The 19,696-nt window shown below is 34.2% G+C and overlaps 1 protein-coding gene across 1 annotated transcript in view; it reads left to right on the top strand.

The window, feature by feature from the left end:
* Positions 1-19,696, top strand: part of MAN1A2 (mannosidase alpha class 1A member 2) — a 232,307-nt gene that overhangs the window by 72,773 nt on the left and 139,838 nt on the right. Inside the window, exon 3 of the mRNA XM_051992905.1 lies at positions 11,654-11,750. Coding sequence (XP_051848865.1) covers positions 11,654-11,750 — 97 coding nt within the window. The remainder of the gene's footprint in view (positions 1-11,653; positions 11,751-19,696) is intronic.

Here is a 19,696-nt window from a genome sequence, read left to right as displayed (position 1 = left end):
GTCCAGGTTATGTATTGAATATTTAATCATATATGACTTTAAAGATACTATAAAAAGTGATTGAAACTTGATATCTAAATAATTATAATCTAAAAAGATTTTATTTACCAAATTTCTCTTCTATTATTTCTTTTTGTTGTGGTAGTGACCCTGCTTTCTTACACACAGTTGAACATAAGCTTTAGCAACTCTTCTATCAATGTGGAAAGGCTTGGAGTATGAACTTGTGTTTTCTGAGGACCAGCTTAATTAAATTCAGATAAACTTGTATCCACTTTGGATGTAAGATGATAATTTTTTTGTTCGTAATTACTCTGAAAGAAGATCTACTAAGTTATAGAAAGGCTGAAGTCTGTAGTGGTGGAAAGAGTACTTACTAACATTGATATTATCATGGATCCTACACACACACACATACATACAGACACACACACACACACACACACACACACACACACACACACACATGCATGCACGCCACCCACCAATATACCTACCCATGTTTTTTACTGATTAAGTCAGTAAGCATTTATGAAGCTTATTTTCCCCAATTTTTAATAATTTAATTCAATTTAATCAATTAGATAATCAAATTATTTTATTTAGTATTTTATTAAATTAAGTTATAACTTTTAAATAAATACAATTCAATAATAAAAATAATAAGTTAAATTAATTTAACATTTTTTCCCAATTATTAAATTGGGATACAGGCTTTTGTTTTTCTATTTCCTCATATAGGATCTGGCCTCTTTAGGTCAGTCAACCAGTGTCTACAGGCCAAAACTGATGGATGAGATTATTCAAATCTTCCAGGAATATGCTTCTAGTCTTGGGCTGGACCCCACCCAACTAGAAGACATTTTCTTCTCTTGAGAATATAAACAAAATTTAATTTAGGTGAATTTCTGACCCAAATCATTAAACCAGTGTCCTGGTATTCCTTCATTGGGAGTTTGGGGTAACCCTGCTCATGAAGGAGAAGACCAACCAGAATTGTCTTGATGAGATGGATTCCCTTGTCCTGATTGCTGCAAGTCCCATTCTCAGCAGAAGGAGCTGACTTGTTCCACCTTCTCTTTTAAATGTTTAGCTGCTCATTAATTATAAACCAGTCGGGGTTGGTTTTCACCTGTAAGGACCATCTGCTTTTCTAAAAGTATATTAAATCATTCAGTATATCTATGTTAGGGAGCTTTGGCTACTGAGAGAAAACCTGACCATCAATTTGATTGTTAGCCAGCCTAATTAATAAATTGATTATTAATTACTCAGAAATTCTATTTTTTGATGTTTTTCATGTGTAAAACAGATTTTTAGTTAGAAAAGAGTATTTTCATAGGTGAATAATGTCTTAATATTACTATGAAATTAGGTGACTGACCCCCAAGAGTCCAAGGACCACATTTTGAGAACTTCTGATCTAAAGAATGCTATTACTCATTCAGTCAGAAAAATGTTTTCTTTTTCTTTTTCTTTCTCCCTATGTTTTGTATATCAGAGCCCTATTAGTTGGTCTTCTGTCCTTTTTAAGACTAGTGACTTTGTCTTCAGTGTAGGGAACACCCACAGGATTAGAGTTGAACACAGTTTCTTTTAGTCTTCATTTTCATCCACTCACTTAAAATTGAGCAATTTATTCCTTTAGTTGTTATATCTTTTTCATTATAGTTAAAAAATAAAATAAAACAAGTCCAAGGTCTTTAAATCTTCCATATTAAGAGTTGTGCTGTACTTTTGTATTCACCATTTCAAAAACATATCCTAAATGTGGTCCAGTCTGATCTTGTTCCTATCCTTGGTGCATGATGGACTATTAATCTTCTTTCCTAATTACCTCCTAATTATTTCCTAATTACTTTGTATTTATTTAGTAGATAGTATTTAGATATATTGCTTCCCTCTATGGAATGCCACCTTGACACAGATTATATGTCTTTGTTTCTTTAGTGTCTGGCCTATGTTCTGTGACATAGTGGTTGCTTAACAAAGTGCTTGCTTGTTTGATTGGCAGCTACCTGTTCTTGCTTCAGTCTTCTATACTTGTCATGTAAAATTGTTAAGTTGGTTTAAAAGTGTGAATTAATCATCTTTCTTTCTACATTGGCCTCTTTAGATACTTTCCTGCTTTCCCTTTCATTGAAATTGTTTAGCTTTGTCATTATAACTTCAGGTTGTGAGTTTCCTATCCTTCCTGGGATAACTTGCCTATGGTAAATGCTTAACTCATATTAATTAAATATATAGCTCAGTGGTGCAGTAGATTGATGTCTTTAGAGTCAGGAAGACCTGACCCAGCCAGTCAGTAAGCATCTACTATGTATCAAGTATTGTGTTGTATGCTAGAAATATAAAAATAAGAATGAACACTATCATCAAATAATTTACCCTCTCATCATTATATACGTCAACAACGATACTGTATGAGGATGTATTCTGATGGAAGTGGATTTCTTCGACAAAGAGAAGCTCTAACTCAGTTTCAATTGCTCAATGATGGACAGAAGCAGCTACACCCAAAGAAAGAACAGTGGGAAATGAATGTAAACTCTTTGCATTTTTGTTTTTCTTCCCGGGATATTTTTACCTTCTGAATCCAATTCTTCCTATGCAGCAAGAGAATTGTTCGGTTCTGCAGACATATATTGTATCTAGGATATACTGTGACCTATTTAACATGTATAGGACTGCTTGCCATCTGGGGGAGAAGGTGGGGGAGGGAGGGGAAAAGTCGGAACAGAAGTGAGTACTACAAGGGATAATGTTGTAAAAAACTACCCAGGCATGGGCTCTGTCAATAAAAAGTTATAATTATTTAAAAAAATAAAAAGAATTTACTCTCTCTTGGGGGAAACATCACATACTTGAAGTCAAGACCCACCTAAAAATGCCAACTCTGTTACTTACAGCCTTTGGGATACTGGGAAAATAACTGCTTATGTGAATTTTATTTTCTTTTCCCATAAATCTCTACAGAAGATTCCCAAACATCTCTTCTAACTCTAAATCCTATGATATTATTAACTCTACACAGATCAAAGCTTAATTTGTGTATTATCTACTATTCTTTGCACACAGTCTTCTGTGTATTTTTTGTCCTATTTTAGAGACTTATTTATTTATTCAGTCTGTGGAGAATAAAAGTTAGAATGGTAATTTGGGGGAAAAAAGTGCTGGCCTGGGAGTTAAGAGGTTCCAGTTGTTGCCAGTTATTAGGCCATTAGAAAGCTGTATGATCTTAGATTAATCATTTATCTGTGTAGGTTTTGGTTTCCTCATTTCTAAGTTGAAGAATTTGGACAAAGTGATGCAAAGTCTGTCTTCTTTTAGTATTGATATTTTAGGGCTATTGGATGACTGAACTCTGTATTATATATCTTCCTGCCAAGTCCCAAAGTTTTTGATTCTGAATTAGCTAGACACATTGTTGATGTTCTGTCATAATTTCCAGCAAAATTCATTGACAAATCTGTTTTTGTGAATTTCTTTGCTAGGTATTAGTTTTGAAGGAGTGTTCACATAGCTACTATATAGTTGATATATATATTTTTTAATTGATAATTTGGATGAAGCCTTTGAAGTCATGCCCCTCAGATTTGGAGCTAAAATGAAGCCAAGAGGAATTTCTCATATGTTAATGACAGAATTGAACTCTAAGAAGTCATTATACGCTTGAATAATGAATTTTTAAAAATGAAATGTAAAAGGTCTAGGGGTTTAAATAGTTTATTTAGTAATGAATTTTGTGTATTTTAAAAGAACCAAAACAAAAATCCATGCAATGTTCAGGTGATGTTGTAGTTGCTATGGAGTATTGTGTTTACTTCAGGTTGTCATTTTTTTTTTTTAGGAGGCATGTTGATGAACTTCAGAGTGGTTAGAGAAAAGTAACTGAGACAGTAAGGGATTTTTTTGAACAAAATTTAATAATTTAGCTTGGTGAAGGGAAGACCTGGGGAAAAAATGTTTTTTTGTTTTCCAGTGTTTGAAAGTTTGTTATAAGGAAATAGGTTTAGTCATACTATTTGGCTTCAGATGACACAGTTGGGATAAATGGATCAAAGTCAAAGGGAAACAGATTATGTATGGCACAGCTTAAATAAGGGGGTGCTTCCCAAGAATCCTGAAATGGCAAGGGTTAACATTTCCTGTCACTAGCCTTTTATTTTAGAAATAGATTCATTTTTATTCATTCTGTATTTTTCTCTTTCCTTCCCTCTCTCCTCCCTCCTTTGTGGCTTTCTTCTTCCCCGAACACTGGAGTTCCCTGCCACTTTGCTTTTTTCTAATTCGCCCAGAGACAAAAAATACTAGCCAGTGACATTCAAGATAAGACATCTGTGGCTTTGGACTGTAGTACAACTTGTTATTTCAAAGTTTCAAGTTATAAAGCTTGAAGCCATATTCTTTTTTTTTTTTTCCTTTTCTTTCAGATCAAAGCATACGTTATTATATTATTTTTTTTATTAAAGCTTTTTATTTACAAAACATGCATGGGTAATTTTTCAACATCAATCTTTGCAAAACATTTTGTTCCAAATTTTCTCCTCCTTCCCCTCATCTCCTCCTTTAGCTGGCAGGTGGTCCAATACATGGTAAATACAATATATGTATACATAGTTTTAAAGTTATCTTGCTAAAGAAGAAAAATCAGATCAAAAAGGAAGAAAAAAACTGAGAAAGAAAACAAAATGCAAGCAAACAACAACAGAGAAAGAATGCTATGTTGTGGTCCACACTCAGTTCCCACAGTTTTCTCTCTGAGTGTAGATGATCTCTTCATCACTGAACAGTTGGAACTGGTTTGAATTATCTCATTGTTGAAGAGAGCCATTTCCATCAGAACTGATCATCATATAGTTTTGTTGCCATAATAATCTCCTGGTTCTGCTCATTTCACTTAGCATCAGTTCATATAAGTCTCTCCAAGCCTCTCTGAAATCATCCTGCTGGTCATTTCTTACAGAGTAATAATATTCCATAATATTCATATACAACAATTTATTCAGCCATTCTCCAGTTAATGGGCATCCATTTAGTTTCCAGTTTCTTGTCACTACAAAAAGGGATGCCATTGAAGCCATATTCTTATATGAGAAGTTTTCGCTCAGTTTATTACATTCAGAGAAAATAGTACTATGGAAACCTAGAGAGAAGAATGGATCAAGGAAAAGAGGGTATGTGATATTGTTCAAGGGTGTAGAGATAACAAAAGGATGAGGTTTGCAAAAGACAAAGATTATTGTCATAATCTTAAATCTGTGACAGCTAACTTGATAATTATGTAAAACTGAAATTTAGGCAGATTTTTTTGGGGGGTGCAAATGTTATGTTGGATGATTTGACAGTTGTTTATATCAGAGTGGAAATAATTTCTAATTTTATATACCAGAATATAAAAAAGTGGATTTATCATATTTGATTAAGTTAGTAATAGTCTTAAGGGTAAAATTCAATATAAGCTAAGTGGATTACATTAATTATACTAATCAAGACTTATTTTACAAAATCAGCAAAAACCAATGAAATGTCAGGTAAGAATGAAAGATTTATTTATTTATTGAAATATTTTATTTTATTTTATTTAATAATTACTTTATATTGACAGAATCCATGTCAGGGTAATTTTTTTTACAACATTATCCCTTGCACTCGTTTCTGTTCCGATTTTTTCCCCTCCCTCCCTCCACCCCCTCCCCTAGATGGCAAGCAGTCTTATATATGTTAGATATGTTGCAGTATATCCTAGATACAATATATGTTTGCAGAACTGAACAGTTCTCTTGTTGAGCAGGGAGAATTGGATTCAGAAGATAAAAATAACCCGGGTAGAAAAACAAAAATGCAGATGCTTCGCATTCGTTTCCCAGTGTTCTTTCTTTGGGTGTAGCTGCTTCTGTCCATCATTTATCAATTGAACCTCAGTTAGGTCTCTTTGTCAAAGAAATCCACTTCCATCAGAACATGTCCTCTTACAATATCGTTGTCGAAGTGTATAATGAACTCCTGGTTCTGCTCATTTCACTTAGCATCAGTTCATGTAAGTCTCGCCAAGCCTGTCTGTATTCATCCTGCTGGTCATTAGACTGAAAGATTTAAATAGAACTTTTATTAGGGTGAATGTATAGAACTTAATAATGTTTTTCATTTGAATAATTCTAGTATCATAGGGACTACAGAGAAGAGATAAGATAGTTCAAGTATATGTCACCTAAGCATTCTCATTTCTTCAGCCAATTTTCATATAGTGTGGGCTTAAGACCCTTCAACCTTTCTAATCACTCTCCAGCTTTTTGGTGTCCTTCCTAAAATTTGGTGCCCTGAATCAATCAATTCAGAAATATTTATTAAGCAGTTTCCAAGAGCCAGGCTCTGTGCCAATCTTTAGGGAGAAGGGAATACAAAATTGCAGATATGATTTGACAAGGACAAGTGCAGAATGATCATTCCCTTAATTCTCTTAAAAGAAGTTCCTCTCTGAATGCAGCCTCGGTTGTATTAATGTTTTGGGCTACTAAATCACTGTTAATTCATGTTGAACTAACTGTCCTCTAAATGTAAAGAACTTTCCCGTATAAACTGTTGGCTAACTTTGGTCCTCTTAGCTCTGGCTTCCCTGCCTCTCCCTTTTCCCCCAGCCATTTTGTATCTGTGAAGTCAAGTTTAAAATTTAGCATTCATTTCTCTTTCATTATTTCATGTTAATTCAGCCCTGAATTTGTGTCAGTCATCTTTTTTGTTGTCAGTTCTGCCCCCTGTGAAGACATTTATCTTTTTATGGGTCCTATAAGTGGTGGTGAAGTAGTATTTTTATGTTTACAGAATATTTTATTATTTGATTTGGCCTGTTGCTTTATCTTTGGATCTCGACAGTCATCCAACTTGTTAGCCATCCTTCTAGCTTTGTGTCAGCTGCAAATTTTATAAATATGCTATCTATACCTTTATTCACTAGTTCAGGGCCAAGGACAGATCCCTAGAGTATTTTTGCTGAAATACTTTATAGGCATGCTGAATCAGTGGTATTTATTTTATGGTCTATAAATCTTGTAAGTGTAAAAATAAAAAAATGAGGTTGACTTGACATGACTATTTTTTAAAATTGTATTAAGTTTATTTATTTTTAATGCACACTGCTTTATGAATCATGTTGGGAGAGAAAAATCAGAGCAAAGGGGAAAAACCATGGGAGAGATTAAACAAAGAAAAAAGAAGTGAACATAGCATGTATTGATTTACATTCAGTCTCCCTAGATCTTTTTCTGGATACAGATGGCATTTTCTGTCCAAAGTCTGTTGGGATTGTTTCAGACCACTGAGCTGCTGTGTAGAACTAAGGCTTTCATAGTTGATCATCACACATTCTTGCTATTATTATGTACAATGTATTACTAGTTCTGCTTGTTTCACTCAGCATCATTGACATGACTTTTTGATGAAGCTGTGTTGATCCATTAAATAATGTTTTCTATTTATAGTGTTTATTATAAAGATATATGTGTGTATATATGTATCTTTAGTCATACTTTACACAATTTTACCAGGAATTGTTTAGAACAAGCTCATTTTTTAATAATTTTTATATCACTGCCTCCCTATTTTTCTTTTTGAATGGGATAAACTTTTCATAAGAATGTGGCCTTGACCTATACCCTAATTATAACTTAGCATTGCAATTACAAGTTGTGCTTTGGCCAAAAGGCACAGGTGTTTCTTTATTTTATGTAAACATACATTTCCCTCCTGTTCCCCCTGCCCTTTTCTCCACAAGTTCTCCATTAAGTTTCTAATATGGTAGAGTGTATCACTGGCTAGCATTCTTCATCTCTGAGTAGATTTTTCATTTCTGGATAGATTGAATGTAAGCCTGGACTCCCTGGCCAATGGCAGAAGAGGTCAGAAAGGGGGTGGGCTTTTCATGTTAGCATTTATATAATCCTATGTTTTGCAGCTTGTGCTTTGCACTCCTCCATTGACTGCACCTTGTCTTTTGAGAGTTTCTCTTTCTCAAGAGTCTCTGATTTTAATTTGGGTAAGAGTCACTGCCCCGCTTATTTTTTGGGAGGCATTTGGGGTTACATGATTTGCAACTAAATGTCTGAGACCAGATTTGAACTCAGGAAGATGAGTCATCCTGATTTCCAGCCCAGTACTCTTTATTACTGCGCCCATCTAGCTGCCTGAATTCTAATAACAGGAACATGTATATAGCACTTTAAGGCTTGCAAAGCACTTTACATTTTTGATACAATGTAAGGGATAATTATTATTTCCATGTCCACCCATGAGCAGATTGTGACTTCGGGGCCTTGTAACTGATCTCAGTCACACGGCTCTAAGGGCTGCAGCAGAATTTGTACTTGATTTGACTTGAATGCTGGCGTTCTGTGTGCCATGCCCTCCAACTACTCCGTTCTGACTGGGTACACTGAACTTTGGAACCAGCTCATCTCAGCTAGGCCTTAACTGCAAAGCAGTCTTTGACTGCCTACCCTGGCAGTTCTTGTAAACTTTCTCTCTTCAAGTCTTCTCTACTCTCTCTGCCCAGCCACTTAGCAGATAATCTTCACAAATGTGCCTAAGAAAATAGAGGCTATTAGTTTCAAATTTCCTCTGAAAAATAAGCTCCTTTTATTACATAACTAAATTTCTCTACATTATTCCCCCATTTTCTTCTTATTCCAGGAGGATATATATTGAAGATCCTCCCTTCTCTTGGCTACCTCTACATCAGTTCCTCCCCTCCCCCCCTTTTTAAACTAGATTGTAGATTGTAAACTATTTTCTTTTTCTCAGATTTTCATTTATTCCTTCAATGTTGAGAGAAATAGGGGAGACTTGAAGAGAGAAAGTTTACAAGAGCTGCCTGTGTAGGAAGTAGTATGGAGACACTTATCACATAACCCCAAATGCCTCCCCAAAAATGAGTGGGGCAGTGACCCTTATCCAAATTAAAATAAGAATACTCTTGAGAAAGAGCAACTCTCAACAGACAATGTGTAATTAGTAGAGGAGTGCAAAGCACAAGCTGCAAAACACAGGATTAATTTTTTTCCCTAGCCCTAAAAATGCCTCCAAACCTCATCTGTCCTTAAAAAACAAACAAACAAAAACAAAACAAAACCAAAAAAACCCCCAAAACCTCATAGTAATCCAAACATTTTCTTAAGCATAAGCAAATTTTTCCTCACACAATCACTCTTTGTTCTCCTTGCCTCCACTTCCTGCCCTCTCTTTACAGGTTGGCTTCTTACTTCCTCCCTCAAAAGGGATCCCTTAACTGTCAAATTTGATGTTTACTTTTTCTGAAGTACTGCGTTTCTCAGTGACTTTACAGCATTTGACACTGATTATGATGCTTTCCTTTTGGGTACTCTTCTGGGTGCCTGTCTTAATCACTTCCTACACCTTCATTTAGATTACCACAATAGCTTGATTATCTCTGTTGCTGCCAAATTGATATTCTTAAAGTACGGGCCTAACTTTGTTAATCATATATCCTTTGTTCAGAAAATTGACCTTGAGTCTTGGATCAAAATTCCGTGTAGGATTAAGTCCTCGACTACATGGCTCCAACCTCTTTCCAGGCTTATTACACATTCTCTGTTTCATACACTAAAGTCTGTCCAGATTGGCTATGAAAGACTTAGTATTCCGATCAAAAATAATCTGATAGTTCTGAAGTACTGATGCTGAGACTATCCATTTCTATAAAGAAAAACTAATGATCTGTATGTGCAGAATTTTTCCATTTTCTTTTCTTTTGTACCTTTCTAGACTGCACCCTGGCAACATTGGTAATGGAAATATGTTTTTATGACCATGTGTGATAATATTGCTTGCCTTCTCAGTAGATGGGGAGAAGCCAGAAGGAGGAAGAGAACTTAAAGTTCAAAATTTTAAAAAATGATTGTTAAAAATAAGTAAATAATAAAAATGCTAGTCTTCATTTGAAGCGATGATTACCTGCTCTTCCTTTTGTCTTTTATGTCTTTTAGAATCTAATTTTGTTAATTGTATATCTATCTCATCTTTTGGGTAACATCCTCAGTTCTTCATCATAATCTTTTTTATTGTTTAGACAGAAAATTTTAAATTCCAAGGAACAACCAATTTTTAAGGGTTTCTGTACTGCTCTTTTAAAATCATAAAATGCCACTTGCCTTTTTTCAAAGTTTTTGATATCTAATTTGAAATATTGAGATTTTCAGGTGTGCAGTTTTCTTTCTGTCTCTCATGTGTATTTTAAGACTTAGTGTTCATATTATCTCAAGTTTCTTTTTATTTTTATTGTAGCTAATTATTTTTGTAAGTCATACTGAGTTATAGAACAATAGCTTTGCTGATTCCTTTTCCTCTTTATAGAGTGAAATTAGAAGGCAAGTCAAGAATTTATTTATTGCTCTGTTACTTTTGGAAGAGAGAGGACTCTTCAACAGAAATTGGATAATTGAAGTTTCCAATATAGATTGTGCCTCTGTGTCAGGTTTTGTGTGATTCATTTGTATTTCTCCTTTTACAGACAAGAGTGTGTCACACAGGTTAAGAAGTTATGAATGGTTTGTGGTCTGCTTGTTGGGTGGGAGTACTGATACGATGAGATTATTGGGCTATATAGAATATCGAAGTGCAAAAAGAAATACCTAGCAAACAGTTGGGAATAGAGGCCTGAATCTTTATAGACATATTAGGAATAAAGATAAAATTTTAGGGGTCATCTGCATGAAGTTCATAGTGGTAAGAGTAGAAGTGGATAAGATGGCCAGCTCAACTTCATAAATATTTACCTATTCTTTGGAGAACTCTATAGTAAGCCTTGGAAGATATACAAAGTTTAGAAAAGAGAAGGTTATGATTCTCTTAGAACTCAGTTCAATGAAAGAAAAAGACACAAGAATAGATGCTGCAATATGCAATATTATGGGAAGCATGCTTGTTTCTGGGGGAAAAGAATTAAGAAAGAGTTCATAGAATCTGGAATTTGAGTTGAACTTTAATGATTGGGTAGAAGTTAACTGAGTAGACAAAATGAAGGAGGGAGGAGGATACTCCAGGAAGCCATGTGTGTAGAAGCTTGAAGGTGAGAAAGGATGAGTCATTTTGGGAGTCACAGAATAGTCTTTTTTGACTGCAGCATAGAATTCATGGAGTAAAACAGTATGAAATAAAACTGCAGAAGTAGGAGAGTGAATTTGGAGATAGCAAAATAAATCCATACAAAATACTGGACAAATAATTTTCAGTGCCTGCTTTCCTTATGGTAGATTAATACTATCATTTTCATGTAGAAAAAATAACATCATATAACTAAGTTTATAAGGATGAATTTGTGGTAGTGTTATATAGTTTGGATATTGAAATGTGTAGCCTGAGTCGTGTGATAAGTGAAACTATAGTTTGATGGTATATCTTTTAATTGGCATACTTTGAAAATGGATTGTGTAGTATTCTGTGTATTGTTCTTTTCAGTGATGAACAATTTTGGCTCAAGGGAGTTTTGTTTTAATATCATACTTTTAACTATTAACATTGTGATAGAATAAAAAGGAAATTAGAAATAAAAATTAAGGAGATTAATCCTTGGTTACAGACTTTTTAGAGAAAATATGCTGTGGATATCTAGAGTGATAAATTAAAAATTTTTTCTCTTCAGATGATGAAACATGCCTGGAGCAATTATAGGAAATATGGCTGGGGACACAATGAACTCAAACCCATTGCTATGAAAGGACATTCCACTAATATATTTGGTAAGTTGATTTTATCAAATTGCATTATTTCAGTTTTTAACCCATATACTTAAAAATTAAAATTGTCTTAGCTATACTAACTTGTGGGGTGTTGGAGCCAGAAGGACTGAGTTTTAAACTTGGCTCTGATGATGACTTAGAGATGTGACTTTTGTCAATTTCATTACTATAACCTCCTTGTAGCAGTAACATTCATATCCCAAAGGTATGCTTTGAGGAACAGATGGAATCATGCATGTGAAAGCACTATGTGAAATGTAGAACCTTTATTCCTCTTTGCACTCACTTATAATTAGAATACGTAGATCCCTTGAGCACTGGCCACTCAATCCTTGGAGTTTTCTTTAGAGACGCCTTGAAGCTCTTGTAAAATCTGGAACTATGCCTGTTAAATACAGCTTTTCCTTAAAGAAGTATTATGTGATGACAAACATTCTCTTCTTTAATCATGCATGTTTAGAACTCTTAATTGAGATTTCAACTGGGTTAATCAGAATGTGGGGAGGGTTCTTGACATTTTTTGTATACACACACACACACACACACACACACACACACACACACAACTACATGTTATATGGGTATGTTTGATTTACAAATATACTAATTTTCCCCCCATCTTTGAAGAAATCTTTGTTTGGTCTAACTATCCCTGCTATGATAGTTTTCCTATATTCTTCATTTCCTTTTCATTTTCCTATAAGATTATGTCATACACAGTTTGTCAGGATACCCCTCTCCCTTCTCTCCCACCTTCTTCCTCTCCCTCTGCCCCCTTTATTGTAAACAGTTTATATGTTTTGGTAATTGTTTTAAATTTTGATAGAATTTATTGATAAATCTGATTTTTGAGTTTTTTCTTTTGGAAATTCATTTATGACTTGTTCATTTTCTCTTTGTGATAATTATTTAGCCTATTTTTTTCTTTTTTCCTGGATGTTTTATAAGAAAGTATTTATTTTCTTTTAAGTTATTTATTAGCATATTGTTACACAAAATAGTTTTAGATGATTTAAAAATTTTTCAATAGTATTTTATTTTTCCCAATATATGTAAAATAGTTTTCAACACGTTTTTGTAAAACTTTGTGTTCCAAATTTTTCTTTCCCTCTCTTATACCTCCCCTTCCTGAGACAGCAAGCAATCTGACATAAATTAAACATGTACATTCCTTTTAAACATATTTCCATGTTTGTTATGTTCTGCAAGAAACATCAGACCAAAAGTAAAAAGAAAACAAACAAAAAGGTGAATATGTTTTGATTTATATATACTTGATTCATATCTAGTCTACATTGTTCTACATTGTTCTCTCTCAGGATGTAATGTGCATCTTCCATACCAAATCTATTGGAATTGCCTTGAATTACCACATTGGTGAGAAGAGCGTAGTCCATCACAGTTGATCATCACATAATCTTGTTACCATGTACAGTGTTCTCTTGGTTCTGCTTACTTCACTCAGCATCACTTCAAATAGATTTTTCTAGGCTTTTCTGAAATGATCCTGCTGATCATTTCTTGTAGAACAATAATATTTCATTACTTTCATATACCATAACATGCAGTCATTCCCCAACTGATGGGTATTCACTCAATTTCCAGTTCCTTGCCACTAGAAAAAAAAAGTACAAACATTTTTGCATATATGGGTCCTCTTTCTTTCTTTCTTTCTTTCTTTCTTTCTTTCTTTCTTTCTTTCTTTCTTTCTTTCTTTCTTTCTTTCTCTCTCTCTCTCTCTCTCTCTCTCTCTCTCTCTCTCTCTCTTCTCTCTCTCTCTCTCTTTCTTTCTTTCTTTCTTTCTTTCTTTCTTTCTTTCTTTCTTTCTTTCTTTCTTTCTTTCTTTTTCTTTTTTTAATGTTATTGGGATACAAACCCAGTAATGAGGCTGCTGAATCAAAAGGTTTGCACAGTTTTATAGCCTTTTGGGCATAGTTCCAAATTGTTTTCCAGAATGGTTGGATCATTTCATAACTCAATGTATTAGTATTTCAGTTTTCCCACATCCTCTCTAACATTTATCATTATCTTTTCCTGTCATCTTAGCCAATCTGAGAGGTGTGAGGTAGTACTTCTCAAGAGTTATTTTAATTTGCATTTCTCTAATTAATACTGGTTTAAAGCATTTTTTACATTACTAGAAATGGCTGTAATTTCTTCATCTGAAAATTGTTCATATCTGACCATTGATCAGATGATTTTATTTCTTCCTCAACTGTTTGCATTCTTTTTAATTTTTTAATTTAATTTAAATTAATTAATTTAATTTTAATTTTGGTTTTTCTATCTTTTTAATCCCATTGATTGTTCATCTATTTTGTTTGGTTTTCATAATTGCTATTTTATGTTTTGGTTTTTAAAGTATTTAAGTTTCCAGATTGTTGTTGTTTTAAACTATAAACTTGCATCATTGATTTGGCTCTTCCTTTGAAGTTGAAAAAGATTAGCTGTGCAAATTTTTCTCTAAGGACTCTTTAGACTTCACCCAATCAATTTGGCATATTGTCACATTGGAATAGTCATTTTTATTGATGAAAATATCTGTTATTTCTCAAGCTTTGTTCTTTTCATCAATCTTCAGGATTTTTATTTAGTCTCCCAAGTAATTTTTTATCCCTTTTTCAGAGGCATTTTTATTTTTATTATAGTGTGGTCAGTAAGGACTTTTATTTAATATTTATGCCTGTCTGCATATTTTGTGAGGCTTTTATACTCTAATACATGATTACATTTTTAAAAAGGTGCCATACACAGCTGAGAAAATGTTTATGTTTACTTGACAATATCTCTCATGTATATTCCCTTTTCTCCACTTATAAAGCCACTATCCTGGTACAGGCTTTCATCATCTCACCTTTGCATTGCTGGCATTAGTGTTCTGGATAATCTCTGTGCCTCAAATCTCTTTCCCCTCCCATTCATCCACAAGTCATTTGCCAAAGTACCTTTCTTACAGTGCAAATCTGACAAGTCAGCCCAATACTCAGTAAACTCTACTGTTCAGACAGAATGTTTTCTTTGTCATCTAGAGCCCTTCCTTGCCTCTTCCTAAATTTCTTATCTTATACTTTACAATCCATACTTGACTTTTTGCTGTTCCCTTATACAGTAGTCCTTCCTTTTTACTGGCTATGTGCCCCTCAATCCTCTATCTCTGCCTCTTGAAAAATTCAGCTCAAAATTCTACTTTCTGCAGAAGGTCTTTTCTACTCTTCTGCACTGCTAGAATATTATCTCTTTTATCTTTCTCCAACTATGTAGGATATTCCCAAAGTTTTAGTATAGTTAAAAGTTACTAAAACTTTTAACTATTAAAACTGCATTAAGACTTTTGGAACAACTTTTATTTATATATGTATGTGTTTACATTTTGTCTAGGTCTGAAAGTAGATTCATTGTTTTGCTCTTTTCTCCTGTAACTCATTCCTTTAAGCATTTAGATGGTATGCCATCTGCACATTACATATTAATGTTATTGTACCTTTAAGTATAATATGATTTCCATTTTATAAATCATTTAACCAAGTCTGTTTTTGCTTTTTCTTATTAGAGATAATGGTTGCTATAGCTGCTTAAAAAATTTTTCAGCCCAAACATAATAGATTTTTTCTAGCTTTTTATTTTAAATTTCTGAATCTTTTTTTTTTTCTCAAGTGAGTTTTATGGTTTAAACAAAAATGTTGCATTCTACTTTCAGATTTATTCTGATATCTTCTTCCATTTTGTGGATAAGTTCATCCATTCAGGTTCATCTCAGTGATTGTCATTTTGACATTTCTGGCTAATCTCTTCTACCTTTTCCTCTTTTATTTTCTCTCTTTAAGTATAAAAAGAGGGAAAAGGTGTTCTCAAAAAACAGTAAGTTTACCATTTCTGCTCCTCATTTTGGTACTTTATGTAGTCCCTGATCACATGTTAATTCCCTTTTCCTTTAATGCTCTCTTCATGATCCACTGTTTGAGGTATTTTTTTTAACTCTTAATTCCTTCTTTATTTTATTTTTCCTCTTAAATTACTCTTCTTTCACTGTTATCCTGTTTCCCTGTTGTTTGATGATTTTTCCTACATCAAATTCGTTCTTTGTGTATGTCTAGTTGAGATGAATATAAAGTTCATGAGACTTCTTCCTGCACCTTCCTTCCACATTAATAAGTATTTTTTGTATGCCCTGATTATGTGAAATAGTAAGTTCTATTCTTTTGCTTCCCCCATCCCCAACATATCAAACTTTATATCTTATTTCTATGATTTTTGAAACCATTAACATTTTAAGGGTAAACTCTTTTTTCTCCTCTTAGTAGAATATAAATACTACATTATATAGTTCCTTTCAGTGTATTTACCTTTCTAGATTTTTCTTGATTTGGGTGTTTTCATTCCAGATATTCTCTCTAGCAATTCTGATCTTTTCTTCAGAAATAATTGGAGGTTCTCTGTTTCTTTCATTAAATCTTTTTCTGTAGGATTATACTCAGTTTTGCTAGTTGTTATTAAGTTTACATTTTCTTGTATTATTTCTTTAAAATTTTTTTCTTTTGTTTTTTTTTTTCCTTTTGTTTTGCTTAAGATTTTCCTTTTTTGATTCATGGGATCTTTTGTTCTTGATCCAATCTACTTTTTAGGAAGTCTTGTACTTAGGTAATATTTTGTACTTTGTTTAGTAAGTAGCCTTCAGATTCTTTGTAGCTCTCCTTACATCTATGATAACCTTTTTATCTTTTATTTCATTCATTCTAAGACTTTGTGCACAACCACACCTTTATTTGTAGACTCTTTGTTATTAGGCACTTTTTTTAGAATTGTGTTCTGAACAATCCTAGATGCAAAACAAATTTCTTTATTGTCTTAGTCTTCTGCTTCTTCATATTTTAAGCTTTCATTTTAAAACCTTTATTTCAGGGACAGCCTCTGAGTACACCTACATACTTGAATGAAATGGTGGCACCTTTTTGGTGTCATTTGTATTGTTTGAAGCGTAGTCACTGACTCTCATATTTGCTGATGTCTCTTTTGCACTTCATCCTGGTAATTTCCAAGATCACTGGTATTATCCACTTGTAATGTTTGGTCTTCTAAAATTACAATAGTTTCTGTTCTGATCAGAAACCCCAAGGATCCTTCCCTCCCAGATTGATAAATTAGATCATCTTTTGCCTCATTTTTTAACCTACCCTTAAATCATTGAATATGGATTGCCTTAGACAAATTGAGACCTGAGAAAGACCTTCATTTAAAAAAGCTGAGGTTTTCTACTTTATCAGGTATCATCTCCAGTCATCTTGATGTATGTCTTGCTGCTGGACTCAGCTGATCCTGGAGGAGAAAGTGAGGTTGATGACTTTTCATAATTTTATATCACGTAAATTCAGTTCACTTGCAAGTCAAGACACCACCCTCCTGATATCTTGTAGTACTATATAATACTATATATATATTATGCAGTTCTGAGTTTCTAAACTTTAATTTCATTGGTATAAACAACTATTTGTAACGATCGCGCTAGCACCCAGGACACCCCAGAATCAGCTGGAGTCAGGATAAGCAAAAGTCCATAACCTTAATTCTTGGTCTCAGGTGCAGGATTGAACAGGATGGAAGCAGAATCTCCACAATCACCTTCCCCCTCATCTACCGCCGAGAATGTGTCCCTGGCTACCTTTACTCCACCCCCTAGTCCCTCCTACAATCCTCTATACACCAATCATTGAGCCAGTATGGATAGTGGAAAGGACCATTTTCCAAACATATACCCATAGAATACTGTCCAATCAGTAGTTAGCCTCAAGTGCTCAGCAGTCCTGACTTCTGTGCATCAACTCCATAGTTTCAGCCCTCTACATGTCCCGCTTTCTTTTGTTTTAGAACACAGGTGGTCAGGCCATCCCTGACTTCTCAGGATGGTGAAAGCCCTCAAAAGGAGGTGATCTCGCCACCACCCTTTCCCCCTCCCCCCCAGACTTATCAGGAAGGGAGGTGAAAGCACTAAAAAGGAGATTATCATGCCCTCCCCGGCATCTCAGGAAAGGAGATGAAAAGCACCAAAGGGAAGTTGGGATTACTAGCGGGTTTCTGGGCTGAAAGCTCTTATTAGAAACAGGTATGCACAAACCCATCAGCATGGGAGGTATTACGCAAGCACATAGCAGTAACGCACAGGCTATTAGTGGTGACTCTCCCCACAATCAGTGCAGGCTCGATGTGGTGTAACAAACATGAATTGTACATGCAAGTAGTGATATAACAAACAATATAAATCAACATGGTATTATAAGAGATTTCCAGAAGTCCTAGAAGGAGGGCATGTAAACAACAGTCACACATACACTTTCTTCAACTATTACTGAAGGGATTCCCTCCATTAATTTTTATCAATAAGTCATGGTTGCGTGGAGCCGTGAAAGATGAGGGGCTTCTAAGCGTCCCACAGCCAGGCTATGTGCCAGAGGTTGTTTCTCTACTGGGCCACATTGCTTCTAGAAGAAAATGAGTGTTGTTTACTTCAGACCTATGATGATGTCCTGGGGCAGGGCAGAGCTCCTCAGAACCCTTTAGATAAAACCAAATAGCTGCTGGACACCAGGCTCGTTGTAGGCATTTCTGGGAAAATCACATAACATATTAGGAGAGACAACTCTCTAAGAGACTCTGAAATTACAGAGAAAGTACCAATCTATATTAGTATAGAGAGTTTCCTCATATGATCCTACTGAAATTAGAGATATTTAAGAAATAGTGTTTAATTTTTATTTGGTGATTCAGCATCTTACACTGGCCTAGGAATGTTCTTTTTGAAACTGTTTTCCTTTTTATGATAGTGCACATTAAAGTCTCTTTGGATTTTAGCGTTAAGAAGAACTTATGTGATCATCTAGTTTAAGCACCCCTCTAATATACAAGACCCACTTTGGCACATGGCCATTGAGCATATTTTTAATTACTTTTATTGATGGGGGTATCATTGAATATAGGAAAGATGACATTTTGGAGCTAAAATAGTTTTATCTCAGAAAATGGCTTAAAAGTAATTGTAGTTAATCAAACATTCTTCATTAATGATATCCAAATTTACTAATCTAAACATTACTTAAGAAAAATGTTTTTTCTCTTCTTAGTATCAGTTATCTTTTACACCTCCTGGCTTTAGTCACAAAGAAGTAACCTTACAAGTTAATGAGACCAGTTTATAGCTAGTATCCGGACAATAGATTAAAAATATTCAACAGAAAGACTTTTTGGGTGAAGGGAGTGAGAGTGTTGAAGGTAAAGTGACTTGTCCAGGTCACACAGCTACTTGTGTCAAGTATCTGAAATTGGATTTGAACTCAGGTCCTCCTAACTCTAGTGCTCTGTCCACTGGAGCACATAGCTGCCCTTCAGAAAGACTTTGAAAATCAGAAGTGGGCAATATTGTATAATTGTGTGGCCTTCCTAAGTGACCAGTTTGAAGATAATTAATTGCCCTTATTTGGATATATATGGATGAGTATGTTTGAATAAGTCCAATTGCTCTGTAGCAGGATACTTAATAAAATTTTTTTTCCTTTTTTGATTATAGATTCAATTAACAATCTGGTAAAAGGTGTAAATGGACCCTTCTCAGAATATCTTTAAATTCATTTAAAAAATACACAGGCTCCCAGGGGAAGAAACTAATTATAATGAAATAGTTATAAAAATATACATTAAAAAAAAGTTTATGAACCTTTATGTTAATCAGTAAAATTTATTAAGGATCTAATATGAGCCAGGCACTATGTTAAACTCTGGGGCTACGAGGCAAAAGACAATCTTGGGGACATAAAAAATCATAAATATTATTAGGTGGCTAGGATACCCCACAGAATCCAACTTCACTAGGAATGTAATTGAAATTTGTACTTTTCTGTGGTGAAATTGTAGAAAATAATACTCTTTTAATGTCTGTTGAAAGATGAAGTGAATATTAA

This window comes from Antechinus flavipes, chromosome 4 (assembly GCF_016432865.1).
Source record: "Antechinus flavipes isolate AdamAnt ecotype Samford, QLD, Australia chromosome 4, AdamAnt_v2, whole genome shotgun sequence".
NCBI lineage: Eukaryota > Metazoa > Chordata > Mammalia > Dasyuromorphia > Dasyuridae > Antechinus > Antechinus flavipes.
The sequence above is the reverse complement of the archived record's forward strand: the minus strand, read 5'-3'. Positions and strand labels throughout refer to the sequence as shown.